The following is a 14,777-nucleotide window of genomic DNA, read 5'->3' as shown; positions in this document are numbered from 1 at the left end:
TTCCCATGACATAGATGGGGTTGAGAAAAATAATCAAGTTTCTTATAGGCAAAGAATGATTAAGTCAATTTATCTGAGAGCTTTAAGTCACAGAGCAACTGATAGAGTTACCCAGGTTGAAAATCATTTTACTATGGTAAAATCAGATATATATTTACGCTATTCATGATCACTCTGGATACAGTGGTACACTTTTTGTAACACACTTAATCTATTTGTAATCAATGACTTCTATAAATTGTCAAAAAAAGGTCTTTCTTCCTGGTATAATTCAATTAACCCTACTTCCTTGTTCCTCTCCTTTCTGTATGAGCTGGTTTTCCTGGACCTTTTCATTCTATCTTCTCATAGAAACTCCTTGCACCAGAATTCCTTGGATTTAGCTGGCCAGTTCTGAGGTCTTTGGTTCCTTTGAAATGATACCTCAACCCATCATTGGCCAGGCAGAGGCTGATGGAGACAAAGCATATCTCAGGAACATGGATTACTTGTCACCTGTGACAGATCCCTCCATACGTAAACTGGCCAATATGAGGTACGATGACTCCTTAAATGACTTCAGAAATGGAGGCATAGCATTAATTTAATGTACAGTACCTGGCATCCATCAGAGGAACCAGGTGAGATTTTTCAGCACTGGATGACAAGCTAGAAGCAGCATTCCCCTCCAAGGTCCCACGATGCCCTTTTTGAACATCATCAACCTCACAGATCTTCTGCTTTAACTGCTGGATTTCATGTTCCAACCTACAGAGATGGGAGTTACATGAATTCATTCATGAAAAGTATTTCCTGAGCCTCATCACTGGTTGGGACACTGTTCTACAAACTATGGGGGATCCAGACAAAAACTCTTATGCAAATAGCTTGATCTTCTAATAGAAAAGTTACCACAACTTTAAGACGAGGTATAACTGATAATGGGCCACAAACGAGATTCAGAACAAGTGCTGCAGACATCCAAAAATTGAGTTTTGCCATCAAGGGCAAAGATATTCCCACTGTGCTCCAAGCAAATTCTCAGAGGTAGAGATGACGGATTATGAGTCCACTACCCTAGCTTCAATAAAACAACTGTTTACTACATATCAGGATCCCACTAAATATTTCCATTTGGCAAAGAGATCTACGCTTTAGAGAGTTTTTTAAAACCACCAATTTAGAAGATACCTCATGTTCGAGGTAGTTGTTCTAAGTTGAATCTTCAGAGCCCAGTGGGAATCTGGACATTTGGGGATGACGGTGGAGGGTTCTCCAGGTACAGAAAGCAATATGAACAAAGAGGCTAAGCCAGGAAAACCAGGAATCCACTTTGGCTAAGGCAGAGGGTGTGAAAGGCAAACAGATGAGAGATCCAGGAAAACAGACTATCTCGAGAAACTCATATAAACCATAAACTGTGGAACCGAACATGTTATTTCCCAAGATAAATAATACATCTGGCCCAGGTACACTTGAATCCAGGGCCATTAGGCTAGAGGGGCAAGCTCGCCAGTAAATTTAGTCTCAGGAATGTAAGACCCAGCTAGGGGCTACAGCCCACTCACTGTGTGAACTTGGGCAAGTTAATGAAATCTGGGTCTCAATTTCTTCATGTATCAAATGAATCAACTAGCCTCTCTAAATTCCTTCAGCTCAAAAAAAAAAATCAGGGTTTCTAGCTTCAGATGCTGACACATCATGATATTGCCTGCTCTTTGACAGCCACTGCCTGCTCTATCCTGAATATGAAAGCCAAGTTCTTAACTGGCATAAAGGGATTACGGGGTCACCAGGGTCAACATCATGGGTTCCATGGGAGGCAATGCCCTGCTTAACTCAGTCCTTCATCTGTCTACTGATTAGCAAGTACCTACTGAGCATCAACATACATAGCATATAACATTTTCAAAGGAGGAAGGAATAAGTATAAGAGTGATATTAGGGGCCAAGTAGTAGACCAAGAACCAGGGAACAATATGAACGGATTCTCAGAGATTGTAAGAAAAATGAACCAGATGTTAGCAGGTAACTGCCAAAGTTTATAAAGATGACACCCACTAGAGTCGTTTAAAGACACCCTTTAGGGCCAGGTCAGAGGAAAAGACTCCACAGAACAAAGGGGTTCAAACAGGGCCCCGAAAGCTGAGAGGGATTTGTAGGAAGGGTTGCTACACATGTGAAAAACTGGTCTTCCCGGGCAGCAGCTCTGGTCAGCAGACAAGAGGACAAGTGGCTAAGAGTCGTGTGGTAAGTGAACCTAGATTCAAGTTGCGGCTCTGTCACTTTCTAACTGCCTGACACTTGTCCTTGATAGTTATAAAACCACTGGGTGGAAAAGAAGACAGAAAACGGATTAAATTCTTCCATAAAGCAAGCTGGCAGGAAAAGTCAAGTTTAGTGCACCATTGTCTAATCTGGTTCCACATGAATTTAGTATTTCACACTTGTGGAATTTCACAAGTGGTCAAATCAGCCTGCACGGCAGGCCCCGGCTCAGCCATGAGAACTCAGAGAGATAATAAAACACTGAACGCTCACAGAAAACCGCAGGAGCGTCACAGCCAAAGCAAAGAGCTCAGATTTGTTGGACCGAATTAGGTCTTAAGCTGACTCTACTCTATCAAAACACATGAAGCTAAAAGCCTCCTTTGCGTGGCTGCTGGAGGAATGCTGACGCTGGAAAATCGCTTCCACAGAAATCACAATGCTGTATCCACTATAACAGAGTATTAATACTAAATGGCCAGGGAGTGAAGCCGGTTGACAAAAGCCAGTGACATCAAGCTAAAAGCTCATGCTGCATTCTTACTGTACACTGCAAGATACAAATTGAGAGCATGCCCTCCACTACTTTAAATTTCCTGGGGCTGGAGCTTTGTCCAGCAATTTCATTTACATAACATACCTGCAATCATTTTCTTAAACCTCCAACCTATTTCTCTGAAGTAATAGCATTATGGTTTTTGATTGTTATTTGTTGCTGTTTTGCCTCAGGGAATTACCAGAGAGCAATTGCAAATAGAATTCTCAGTATAAGGCAGATCATTTGAAAGGAGGCTGTCTTGACCTTTTCAGGCAAGATGATAGATGCAAGTTCCAGCAACACCTCAGAGTAGGCTCTGCCTTATCATCAACATGGATCCCAGACCTCTGTCAAGGTCAAGCTGGGCTCCTAGAGGGGCTATGACTGAGAGGAATGCTAGGGAATGGGTAGCGTTCAGATGTTCCAAGACAGAAAGGGCTGGGCCAGGGTATGAAGCCCCCTTGCAGGACAATAAATCAGGTGATGTTTGCAACCAGGAGGCCCTCAGCCTTTCTGGGGAGTCTTGGCATCATATCTATAGGGCTACCAAAAAAAGCATTCTTGAATTCATGTATTTATTCATTTTGAGAACCTACTGTGTGGGAAGCAAGTGACAAGGGATAGGGTAAAGAAGATGAATATTCTCTCTTTAGCATGAAAATGGTACTGGTTTCTGGTTTTATTTTTCAAAATCAAACAGCAATATCAATAAATCATCACTAAACCTGCCTGAACATAACCACTGTGTTCAGAATGATCAGGAGAGTTTTGTTCATTTGGTTATCTTTTAATACAGAATCCTGGAGCCTCCCCTCAAATACTGTGAATCATCAAGGTGGGAGAAGTACTGTTCCCTTCCCTATCAGGAGAGAAAATCAGTACATTTTGCAATCTGTGAGCACAACAGGGTGCTATACTGTAACTCAGGCTAGCCAGGGAGAAGATGTGAAGTCAACGTTGAGGAAGGGGAGAGGGAAAAAGAGAAGGAAGCAGAGGAGGGAAGAGGAAGAAAGCAAAGGAAGGAAGAAAGGAGGGAGAGAAGGAAAGAGTAAACAAAGGGTGGAGAAGATTTTTAGGGAGGGAGGGAGAGAAAGAAAAAGGAAGGAAGGAAATGGAAGGTCATGGAAGGGAGGGAACAGACCAGAAGGGAAAAAAGGAAAGGAAGAAGGAATCAAGGCTAGAAGCTTTCAGTCTTTCGTATTCATCAAATATTAAAATGTACACATTCCATAGGTCGGTGGGGCAATGGACAAGGGCTTCGCTTTTGTGTGCGTTTTCAACTTTAGACCAATGATTCTAAAACAAGGATCTTAAGAAGAAAGTAAAGAAAGTACTTCTCTCAGCATTTGCCTGTATAGTAAAGAATATAAAAGCTAAAAGAATTACTTTTAAAAAAAGACAGTGAGAGACAAACTAAGAGGGATAGAAAACGCACAACCATTTGGCACAAAAGGTATGCCATGCTTTTCCTTTCCGCATCTCACCTCTCCCGGTCCTTTTCCAGGGCTTCCTGCTCAGCTTCCAGGCTAGCCTGAAGCCCCGACTGCTCGCTGCTGCTGCTGCTGCTGTTCAGAGTGGCCAGCTTTTGCCTCTGCTCTTCGATCTCCAGGCCCAGGGTGGAGCGTCTCTGCAGGGCCGAATGCCTCCTCTCCAGCCTGGCTACAGCACGCTCCAGCGCCTCCCTCTGCTGCTTCTCCCTTGATTCCAGAATCTCCTTTTCCTTTTTCCTCACTTTTTCTTCTTGACGTGCTATGTTGGCAGTGAATTCAAAGGTGGCCTGGAGCCTCTGCAGCTGGCTCGCATTGGCTTGGTACTGCGCAAGCAGTTCTTCTTTCTCTTCCATTTCTTTTTCTACTTGATAAAGAGTGTTGTCTAAGCCGAGAGGGCCTCTGTCAAGGATTTCAAAAGCTCTCTGCTTTTCTTCTAACAGAGTTGGCAAATGACTCTGCAGGAGGTGCTGGAGCTGGCGTTCTTTATATTGCAGCCTATACTGTGATAGCTTTATTTTCTCTAGATCTTGAGCCACCTGAGTGACATCTGTGACACCATCATCATTTTTTTCCAACAACCTAAATTCCTCTTCATTTTCAGATTTTAAATGCTCCAGGATTTCCTGTTCTTCTTCAACTTCTTTTGTTAGGAGGTCCTTATGATGAACCAGATCCTTCTCCAAGTTGGCTAGCTTAATTAGCTGCCTTCTCTTAAACTCTAAGAAATGCAGCTGAGCCCGTTCTAGTTCCTCGCCATCATCATCGCCCTCGGCCCCAGCTTCCTTCAAACGCAGAAGGGACTCGCGGATGCCTTCCAGGTCTCCCCTCTCTTCCTCCACCCGCTGTAGCTCCCCTCGTCGGAGGAGCCGGATCATCTCCTGCTTCTCTCGGAGCTGCTCTTCAAGATGGGCCACGAGCGTGACCTGCTCCTTTTCTTGCACCTCCAGCCTCTTCTTTTCCGATTCAAGCTTAGCATACTGTTCATCTTTTTCCCTTTTGAGCCGTTCTAGTTCTTGAAATATCTGGATCTTCTCCACCTTCTCATTGTTGTTGAGTTCCTGGAGCCGTTGGAGTTCTTCTTTGACCAGGAGGAACCTCTCTTCTTCTTGTTTCTTCTTCTGCAGCTCGATTTCCTGCTGCTCCCTCAGCCTTTCCTCTTCAAACTTTTCCTTCTCAGCGAGCAGATCTTTGAGCCTGCTCTCGATGTGGAAGCTGCGGCGTTTGAGGCTCTCCTCCTGCTTGCGGATCTGGAGCTGGACGATTTCCGTCTCCTTGCGCTGACTCTCCACCTCCTGCTGCATTCGCTCCAGTTCCGCCTTATCTGATTTGTGCTTTTCCTCCATTTCTTCTATGAGCTTCCTGAAATGCAAAACGTTGACTGATCATTATCTGATCACTGTGTTCAAATGTCGCTCTAACTTTCATCTAACTGAGATGTTCGGAAAATGAATGTACAATATAAAGCCAAATCCTTCGCCACAATAAAAATGAGGGAAAACTGCTTTTCTTTTCATTTCAGCAGCAGGCTGTTTAATTTTTTTACTCTGTAACTGTCCGACATATCATTTGCCTAATCTCTTGAAGTAGCCTCTGATATCATTTCTTTGTAAAGTCTATAAGCATAATGTGTTATGCATGATATAATTTTAAAAGCCCCCTGAGCTCAAAGAAAAAGAACCATGCCCAATTTAAATTTAAATGTGAATAATTTTATTCAGCCCAATGGCTAAAATGCAACAGAAATTCAGTTATGAGATGACATTAAATAAAAATGCTTATGCTGTCCTCAACTCACTGGGGTCAAATATGAAAGTCAAGATAATCGACAGTTTGTTGTTCCAGCTCAAATAACTACATGCTTTTTAGCATTTAATCACTAGTTTAGGAAAAATAATAATCACCAAATAGCCCAAAATATTAGTTTACTAATACATAACACTGAAAATAACAGAGTCCCCATTAGAATACTTAAGTGCATGACTCAAGGGGTTACATGTCATGTTTTGTGTAGGTGAACAAATGACCCCCACTAGATGCTAAATTAATGTTTGGAGATTGGGATGGCCTCTAAAGCAAGAACACAGGGTATGTAAGAGTACTGATACATGGCCTCCATCTCTTGACCCACAAGGATCTATCTTATATGATGCTGGAAACTAAACTAATTCATCTATAATAACTAAACTCTAGATTCTAGAAAATAAAAATCTACTTTGTAGATTTTCTATGGTCTTAGTTTCTATTACAATATCTATCCTTGGTTCATTTCTTGGATCTCCTGTCTTTAAATAGGACAGGAGAAAAAGGAGGAGAAAATACTTACAATTTTATCAAAGAATTACACAAAAATTCACAACTATAGAATATATAACTCCCCAAATATATATTTATATATACTACATATTTATATAATATGTATTTATATTTATATATTTGGAGAGTTATATATTCTATAGTCGTGAATATAGAATATAGAATATAGAATATATAACTCTCCAAATCAATAAAACAACCAGACACACATACGTCTCAAAAGAAAAGTGAGCAAAGAATATGAAGAGGCAGTCTATGGCCATGCTACCCTGAATGTGTCCGATCCCGTCTGATCTCAGAAGCTAAGCAGGGTCGGGCCTGGTTAGTACTTGGATGAGAGACCACCCAGGAAGACCAGGTACTATAGGCATTAAAAAAAATATATGAAGAGGCAAATTACATAGGGAAATGCAAATGGCCAACCAGCATAAGGAAAGATGTTTAAAATGGGGGAAGCATAAGGCAGAGAAATTGTCATTCTTTCGGCTTTTTAAAACTTCGGTGGATATTTTTAAGGAAGATTTACTTTTGAGTTAAATAAATACATATATTTGGTGTATCAAATTTAATGAATGTATTAAATTTGTCTATTCACTCTATTCCTCCTTTCTCACAAGTATTTGAAGATGAACTATTTAAAAAATTCAAACATGAAGTCAAACTCACCAGCTAAAGAGAAATGACCTATAGTCATTAGACATGTAAACAACAGACATAGAGCAGACGGAGGTACTAAAACAGACACAGATGAAATCAGTCTAGGATATTAACACAAGTATCCACAACTACAGCAGTATTAAAACTTGTACTCCAAGGGGCTTACCTTTTACTTTCTAATTTTTCAAGTTCTTCACGTTGTTGCCGTTCAAATTCAAGTCTAATAAAATCAAATGAAAATGAGTCACTTTTCTGAAAGAGCTTTTCTCACTTACTCTCTATATTGTTATGTATTACAGAGAAGATCAGTTATTTATATATTGTTTTTCATTACTATGGATTAGCAAGTTTAAAATGTATACTTTGCTCTATGACTGATTAGAAATTAGACATACTTTTGGGTGCTAGAATTCAGACTAAAAAGAACATATTTTACTTAAAGGAAAAAATAAACACCACTGTTTTGAAAAAGCAGAGTTAAAGGAGACTTCTAAATGATCAGTATGTCTACTCTATGCAGCTTAGTCACTGATGAGTATATAAAAATGGAGAATCTCTACCTTAGACAGATGGGTCCTTTTATAGGAAAAAGACTGCCAGGGAGGTAAAGAGAGAGAGAGAAAGCACAGACATCAATTAAGAAAAGAATTAACTGGGGGAAACATCAGGAGAACAGCAGTAAGGTACTTAAAAGCTAATAGCCATGCACAAATTGAAACGTCTTTCTATAAATATCACATTTCCCAATAATTTCTTGAAGCAAACACACCAAAGAGTTATGTTTTGTACACTTCCCATGATAATTATAGCAGTAATAATAATTGAGTACCAATCATATTGCAAACAGTAGTCAAGTTCCTATTTTTACTACTTTATAGTTATACTGCATGTAAGCTCGACAAGATCCTCTTGTAACTAGTAATTACATGATGTAGGAGTTCTTGGGGGCACCTACATCAGATCATGAACAGATTTACCACAGTGGTAGAAAAATAAAAGGAGTGGAGTCATTGGGAATTTTAAAACGACTCGCTAAATTATTCATAACAAAAGTTGATTTCTTCTCAAATATTACTGCAAGATTACTGCAAGATTTCACTATTCCTATTAAACAACACAAATGGTAATTCTTACACTTACACATATTCCTGTTGTGGAAGATGGCAAATTCATCTAAAAAGCTGAACAACGGGAAAATTCACCATAAATTGTTTTCCCTGGATAATGTACGAATTCAGATTGGCAACAGTTACTTTTACAATGAGCTAACATGTATTTCAAATAGACCTGTTACCAATTTAATTTGGGCTAATATTGAGAGTAAGATGTCTGATGGCTTCTGTAAGTAGAACTGAGTGCTATGCTGAGTGATTTACACTTTAGCTTACTTTGTCTTCCTAGCAAATCCTTAAGGTAGCTAACAGTATCTCCATTTCATAGATGAGGAACCAAAGCTTGGAACGTGTCCAAAGTCACAATGGTAAGATGTGTTGGAGCCAGGATTTGAACTCACAGCAGCCTGCTTCCAAAATAGCCTCAATTAATTAATTTTATGAGCAATGCTCAAATTTATGATATGTAATAAAAGCATTAAATCCTTCTTTGAAACTTGTCATTTAGGGTTTTATTTATTCTATTAACAAATAAAAATAATCTGTAGATTACAGGCATTGCCACCCATAAGAAATCAATCACATAAATATATGTAAAATGTATTTGTTAGTTCCTGAGTCCAGCACATGTGTCATTACACTAAGTAGGTATAGTATTTCATTAAAGTTAATATAGGATCATTCTCTTTCATATAATGATAAAACAGAGCCATGAGAATTTTTCCTAATAGATATTTTTAGACTTTGGTACAGTTTAGTCTTTCTATAGATATTTATACAGCCAAAAAGAATTCCTGGATAAAACACTTTCAAAACCAGAGAATTTCCTTAATGGAATTGTCTTTATTTTGTTTTTATTTTCTGTGAACAACAGCTCAATGGGACCATCAGGAGATACTCTTCTGACAATGTTACAAGAACATGGTCATATGCCAAATGTGAGTTCGATGAAAACCATTCACCTGAGTTTATTTATAACGTGCAGGTGCTGAGTTGGGCACTCGGCATGCACTTTGTTCTCCCAACCCTAGCAGGTGAACACGTTTCTCACCCCACTTTATAGAACAGGAAACTGAGGTTTAGAGCAGGTAAGTAGCAGAGGGAGGACTTGAATCTAAGTTTGGTACTAAAATCTGTACTGCAAATTATTGCTAACAAGTTGCATGGTCTCAAGAGGTCATAAAATATAAGTTTTAATATCTTCATCTCTAATGTAACACTGTGAACACTTTTTTTTTTTAATGAGCATAGTGCCAGGCACAAGCGATACAGTAGTCTGTAAGGCAGACGTGGTCCCTGCTCCCAGTCTATGACAGTCACATAAGCACAAGGGGTGCACCCAGTATGTCACAAGCCAGGACTGAGGAAGGACACAGTGTTATAACATACAGAGCAGGGCACTAACCTACAATTTTGGAAGCATCTGGAATCAAGGCAAGCTACTCAAGGAAACCTCCATCTAAGCTGCACCATTCTTCCTCATGCATGATATAGAAACTCAAGAGAAGCTCAATATAACCAGATCTTGGCTTGCTGTGGGGGAAGTGGCAAGTCATGAAGCTCAATAGGACAACAAAAGCTGGACAGTGAAGGGCTTTGAACTTATATTTAGAATTTTGAACCTGACCCTACACGTGATGGCAGAAAGTGTCGTGGAATAGGGTTGTCGAAAAATAGATGACATGGTGTTCTGTAGAGAAGTTAAGAAACAAATTAGGAGGTAGTCATGTAAATAAGAGATGATGGAGGCAGGACCTAGGATAACTGAGATAAAGAAGTGAAGATATCTTCTGATATTCAGAAGATTGAGGTAACATAACTTGGTGACTGGCTGCATTTTGTTGGGGGTTGTGATTAGAAAGAAAGAGTCGAAGATGACCCTCAGGTCTCTGGCCAGGTTACACAGTAGGTGGGAAGGCAGAACTGCAGAGAGGCTGAACTAAGAGGTGAGCAGGTCCGATCACTTATAAATTCTGCTGGTGATAAAACTATATAATGAGCTATTTAACCTTGGATGCTTAATTCTAACAGAAATTGAAGAAAATAGCAAGCCTTACCTCAAAGGGTTATAGCCAAGATCAAAGGAGATAATTCACAAAAAATACCTGTAGAGCACCTGAATATATCAGGGGATGAATTGTTTACCTCTTATTGTTAAGATCCACTGAGATAAGGAGGAGCACTGGGGACGGGACCGGTTGGGGGAAGGGGAGAAGTAGCACTGGTACTTGTACTGTACCTCACATGGTGGTGAGGGCGAGGGTAGTAGTTAACATACACTAAAGCTAACACTCAGTGAAGATTCATTCTCTATCAGGTTCTGAATACTCCGCGTTTAACTCTCACAATGAACTTGTGTGGTAGGTGCCATCATTTCCCCATTTTATATGTGAGAAATGACCATATTGCTTATAAATGCACTATAAATGACTCTAGATACTGCCATTTTAATCTCTTCTCTAACTTGCCTTCAAGAAGGTAAGCTCGCTGGATGTCAGAAACATGGCAGAGTGAGAGACATCTCCCCTTGAAACAATAATAAGCTGAACATCTAAAACTCAACAAAAAACACCCAAACTGCACACCAGCACATCTGAGCATGGGATCTGCGCATAAGAGCTACCACAGGTCAGTACCCCAGGTGTCAGGCTGTGGACTAGAGAAATAAAGAAGCTGCCTCTCGCAGGTGCAGAGCTCCCTGTAGGAGGAGGGGGAAGGAGAAAGTGCGGCAACTTCCCTAAACAGCCTTGCCTGGGAGAGTTATGAGTTCCATGCAGCCGGCGGCAGGGCGCAGCCATCAGGGCAGAAAGCAGAGAAGTGGGACGGCAGAAAAACAACCGTTGATTTTTACCAGCCCCAGATGCAAAACCAAGGCTGAGCCATAGCTCCCATTCCCCAACCCAGAGGGAATTCCCCATATCCTCCGAAACCGATCACCATGGAGCCCCAGAGGAATCTGAGCAAACGCTACTGAAACTGTGCTAATACTGTCAGGGACTGAAACTGAGGGTAGGGAGCATGATTAAATATCTATAAGAAAATAAAAAGGCATTCTTAAGGCTTTATATAAAGCAGGGATACAAGAGGTTTAGAGGCCACCTACTGGAAACCAAAAGAAAAGTGCCTTCTTTGCAGCAAACTAAAGAGAGACCTTTATATATATATCTTTCTGGAAAAAAAGCAGAATACATTTCCATTAATGCCCAGGATGAGAAATAGTCCATTAAACACCATGAACAACCAAGGTAACAAGGCATCTCAGAAAGAAAGAGAAAAATCTTCAGAAAATAAGCTTACAGACATATAAATATGCAACTTAAATGACAGAGAATTCAAGATGGTACTTCTGAAAAAACTCAGTGAGTTCCAAAACAAGTCATATCAACAATTTCAGGAATTGAAAAAACAACTAGATGAGCAAAATGAGTTCTTTAGCAAGGAGACTGAAACCCTCAAAAAGATCCAAATAGAACTCCTAGAGATGAAGAACACACTGAAAGAAGTGAAAAATGAAATAGCAAGCTTGGAAAGTAGAGTTGACCAAACGGAGGAAATGATCAGTGACATCGAAGACAGAAATCTAGAAATAAATCAGAAAGAAGAAGAGAGAAACTGAAGAGTGAAAATTAATGAAAGAGAAATACAAGAACTAGATGATACCATCAGGAGAGGAAACATAAGAATAATGGTCATTATCGAAGGGGAGGAAAAGGAGCCGGGATTAGAAAGCATTTTCAGACAAATAGTTGACAAGAATTTCCAAAATCTAAGGAATGAGATGGAGCTTGGAATTCAAGAAGTCAACAAAACACCCAGTGATCTCAACCCAGGCTTTCTCCAAGACACATTGTATTAAAAATGATCAAAAATCAATGACAAAGAACGAATTCTCAGGGCAGCCAAGGAAAAGACGATGGTAACCTGTAAAGGAAAATCCATTATTGTCGGACTTCTCACTCAGCACAAACTTTACAAGCCAGAAAGGAGTGGAATCAATTATTCAAACTATTAAATGAAAGAAACTACCAGCCAAGAATAATGTATCCAGCAAAGCTCTCCTTTAGATATGAAGGAGAAATAAAGACCTTTCCAGACATATAAAAATTGAGGGAATTCTCCATTACAAGGCCTGCATTACGGGAAATACTGAAAGGGGTCAGCTCACATAAAACAAAATGACAAAAAAAGTACTTAACTAGGAGTAGGGTAGCAGGCAGATAGAAGCAGAGGTGTATAATCCTTACTAAGAACAGGGCATTATAAGCTTAAATAATAAGAAGAGATTTGCTATAGCAAGATAGTAATGAACATTCAGCATACATAGGGACAAACCGAGACAACAATGACTGAAAAGGGGAGGATTCAAAGATCCAAATTCTCAAAGGGGAATGGAGATAAGGCACACGCAGAAGAAAATGGACCACTAATATATATAACTATCCTTTACATATTTGTAATGGTAACCACATGCCAAAGATTCAGAACTGAAGTACATAACATAAAACAAGAAGGACCAAATGGAAAACCCATAAAACCCAACCAGGAGAATCAAAGGACCATCTGAGGATTTAGGAAGAGGATGGCTCAAGTGTTGGGGATGAGGACTAGATTGAACAAGGAAGTAAGTGAGGACAAGAAAAGGCTTACAGGCAGAAGAAAGAAATCAAAGAAGTCTCCATGATGACTTATTCATGTGGAGTCACTCAAGAAAGTGTCAGGATATAGAAAGATGGTAAAAAGGAAATATGTGGAGGGCAAGTAGATGACAACCGTAAAAAGAGGCAATGCATGGGAGAGGCAGATGCCAAGTGGATGGACCAGGAGTGCTCTATGGGTCAGCTCTATGTGACTTGACAGCAGCTGGGGGGAAGACCCAGGAGTCTTTTGGCTGATAACCTCACTGGTTCCTCCTAAGGAGATTTCATTTTAGAACATGTGACAGAGACAGGTAAGGGAAAAGTATTTGGATCGGTGGCAGCTGTCACCCTCAGGTGTATGAGGCCACAGCTCTGATTCCTCCTAAAGAGAAATACCTACAGAAATGCGACATTCTCAGTCAAGAAATCAGAAAGAACTAAGTTGTACACCTGGTACTAATATAATATTGTCTATCAATTGTAATTGAATATATAGATATATTTTTAAAAACTCAGAGATTCCTATTTTAATTCTTAATGAAAAAGTATGACTTTATTTCTATGACTTATTTTTAAATAGGAAAAAAGTTTGATTGCTTTCTACTGAAAGCAGTATGTCCTTAATAAATAATGACTCCCATTTCTTCAAAACTGAGAGTAAAAAGAGAAAAAAAATAAAGATGCTTAGACTTAAAACAAAGTCCCAAAAAGTCTGAAGAGAGAGTCATAATTACAGTTAGAAACTACACTTTAAATATGAGCTGATATGAGCTAATGCAGTTACTGTATAACTTCTGTTAAATATTACATATTTACTAATCATACTTTAAAATGCACCTCTTTCCATAGTCAGTGATAATTATTTCAAATAGCAAATCTCAAGAGACTATAAAATATAAATGTGAATGCATTAATATCAAGGAAAAATATCAACTATAACTTTATTTTAATGTGGCTTCATTTTAAATAAGTGTCATTCACTATCTTACTCTACTAGAATTATCTTGGCCTCAAATGCTAACTTCCTAAATTTTAAGTTAAAAGGAAAACCACAAAAGGATATAATTTTTGTAGCAGTTTTTAGCATTTAAAATGACATCTGGAAGTACACATACTGTATTAGATCCAACAAAAAAGTATAGCATACACGTGATTTTTACAAGAAACAGTTTATTTTATTTGTTTGCATTAAAAGACATCTAGCATTTTCAGGTATAACTAAACATCTTGTAATTTATATTCCTGTTATCATTGGAAATAAAAAGACAAGAGGGTGGGAATTTCTCAGCTTGTACCATTACATTGAAAGTGAGACTGTGATTATCAAAATAAATAAATAAATGAATGAACTTAAAGCATGAATATGTCAGTCCTTGTGTTGTCCCAGTGGTAATTAGTTTTATACTTCTGATGTTATTACACTTTCTAAAAAGAGGAAGATGGCTCCTTAAGTCTAGCCAATGCTCGAGCTGGCATATGCGTGGGGTTTGGGGTGGGCAGGAAAGGTAATGTAAGCTGAGCTCCAGGATACAATATAACTGGAAGGGAGCTCTTATCAGGCAATGGAGGTGAGCTGAAGGTGAGGCAGTCCCCCACAAGAATATTTTTAGCAGGTATGTGAACAGGTAAGGAAAAACCTCCTGGTCCGTGGGTAGGCCTGGATTTTCCTATGTGACTCATAGGTTATAATCAAATATAGGAATGACTTTATAGGTATGCACAGGGCCCTGCATTCACTTGATGCTGTACTGTCATCATCTTAAAATTATTATTTTTGTTTCTT

The 14,777-nt window shown here is 39.3% G+C and overlaps 1 protein-coding gene and 1 pseudogene across 7 annotated transcripts in view; one reads left to right on the top strand and one right to left on the bottom strand.

The window, feature by feature from the left end:
* Positions 1-14,777, bottom strand: part of KIF16B (kinesin family member 16B) — a 278,826-nt gene that overhangs the window by 92,393 nt on the left and 171,656 nt on the right. For all 7 annotated transcript variants that reach the window (XM_025039943.1, XM_025039945.1, XM_025039946.1 and 4 more), the window contains 3 exons: positions 7,412-7,465; positions 4,270-5,634; positions 598-747 (listed from right to left, as the gene is read on the bottom strand). In XM_025039943.1, coding sequence (XP_024895711.1) covers positions 598-747; positions 4,270-5,634; positions 7,412-7,465 — 1,569 coding nt within the window. The remainder of the gene's footprint in view (positions 1-597; positions 748-4,269; positions 5,635-7,411; positions 7,466-14,777) is intronic.
* On the top strand, positions 6,840-6,958 carry LOC112471121 (annotated as a pseudogene).

Source organism: Pteropus alecto, unplaced genomic scaffold (genome assembly GCF_000325575.1).
Source record: "Pteropus alecto unplaced genomic scaffold, ASM32557v1 scaffold45, whole genome shotgun sequence".
In the NCBI taxonomy this organism is placed as follows: domain Eukaryota; kingdom Metazoa; phylum Chordata; class Mammalia; order Chiroptera; family Pteropodidae; genus Pteropus; species Pteropus alecto.
The sequence above is the reverse complement of the archived record's forward strand: the minus strand, read 5'-3'. Positions and strand labels throughout refer to the sequence as shown.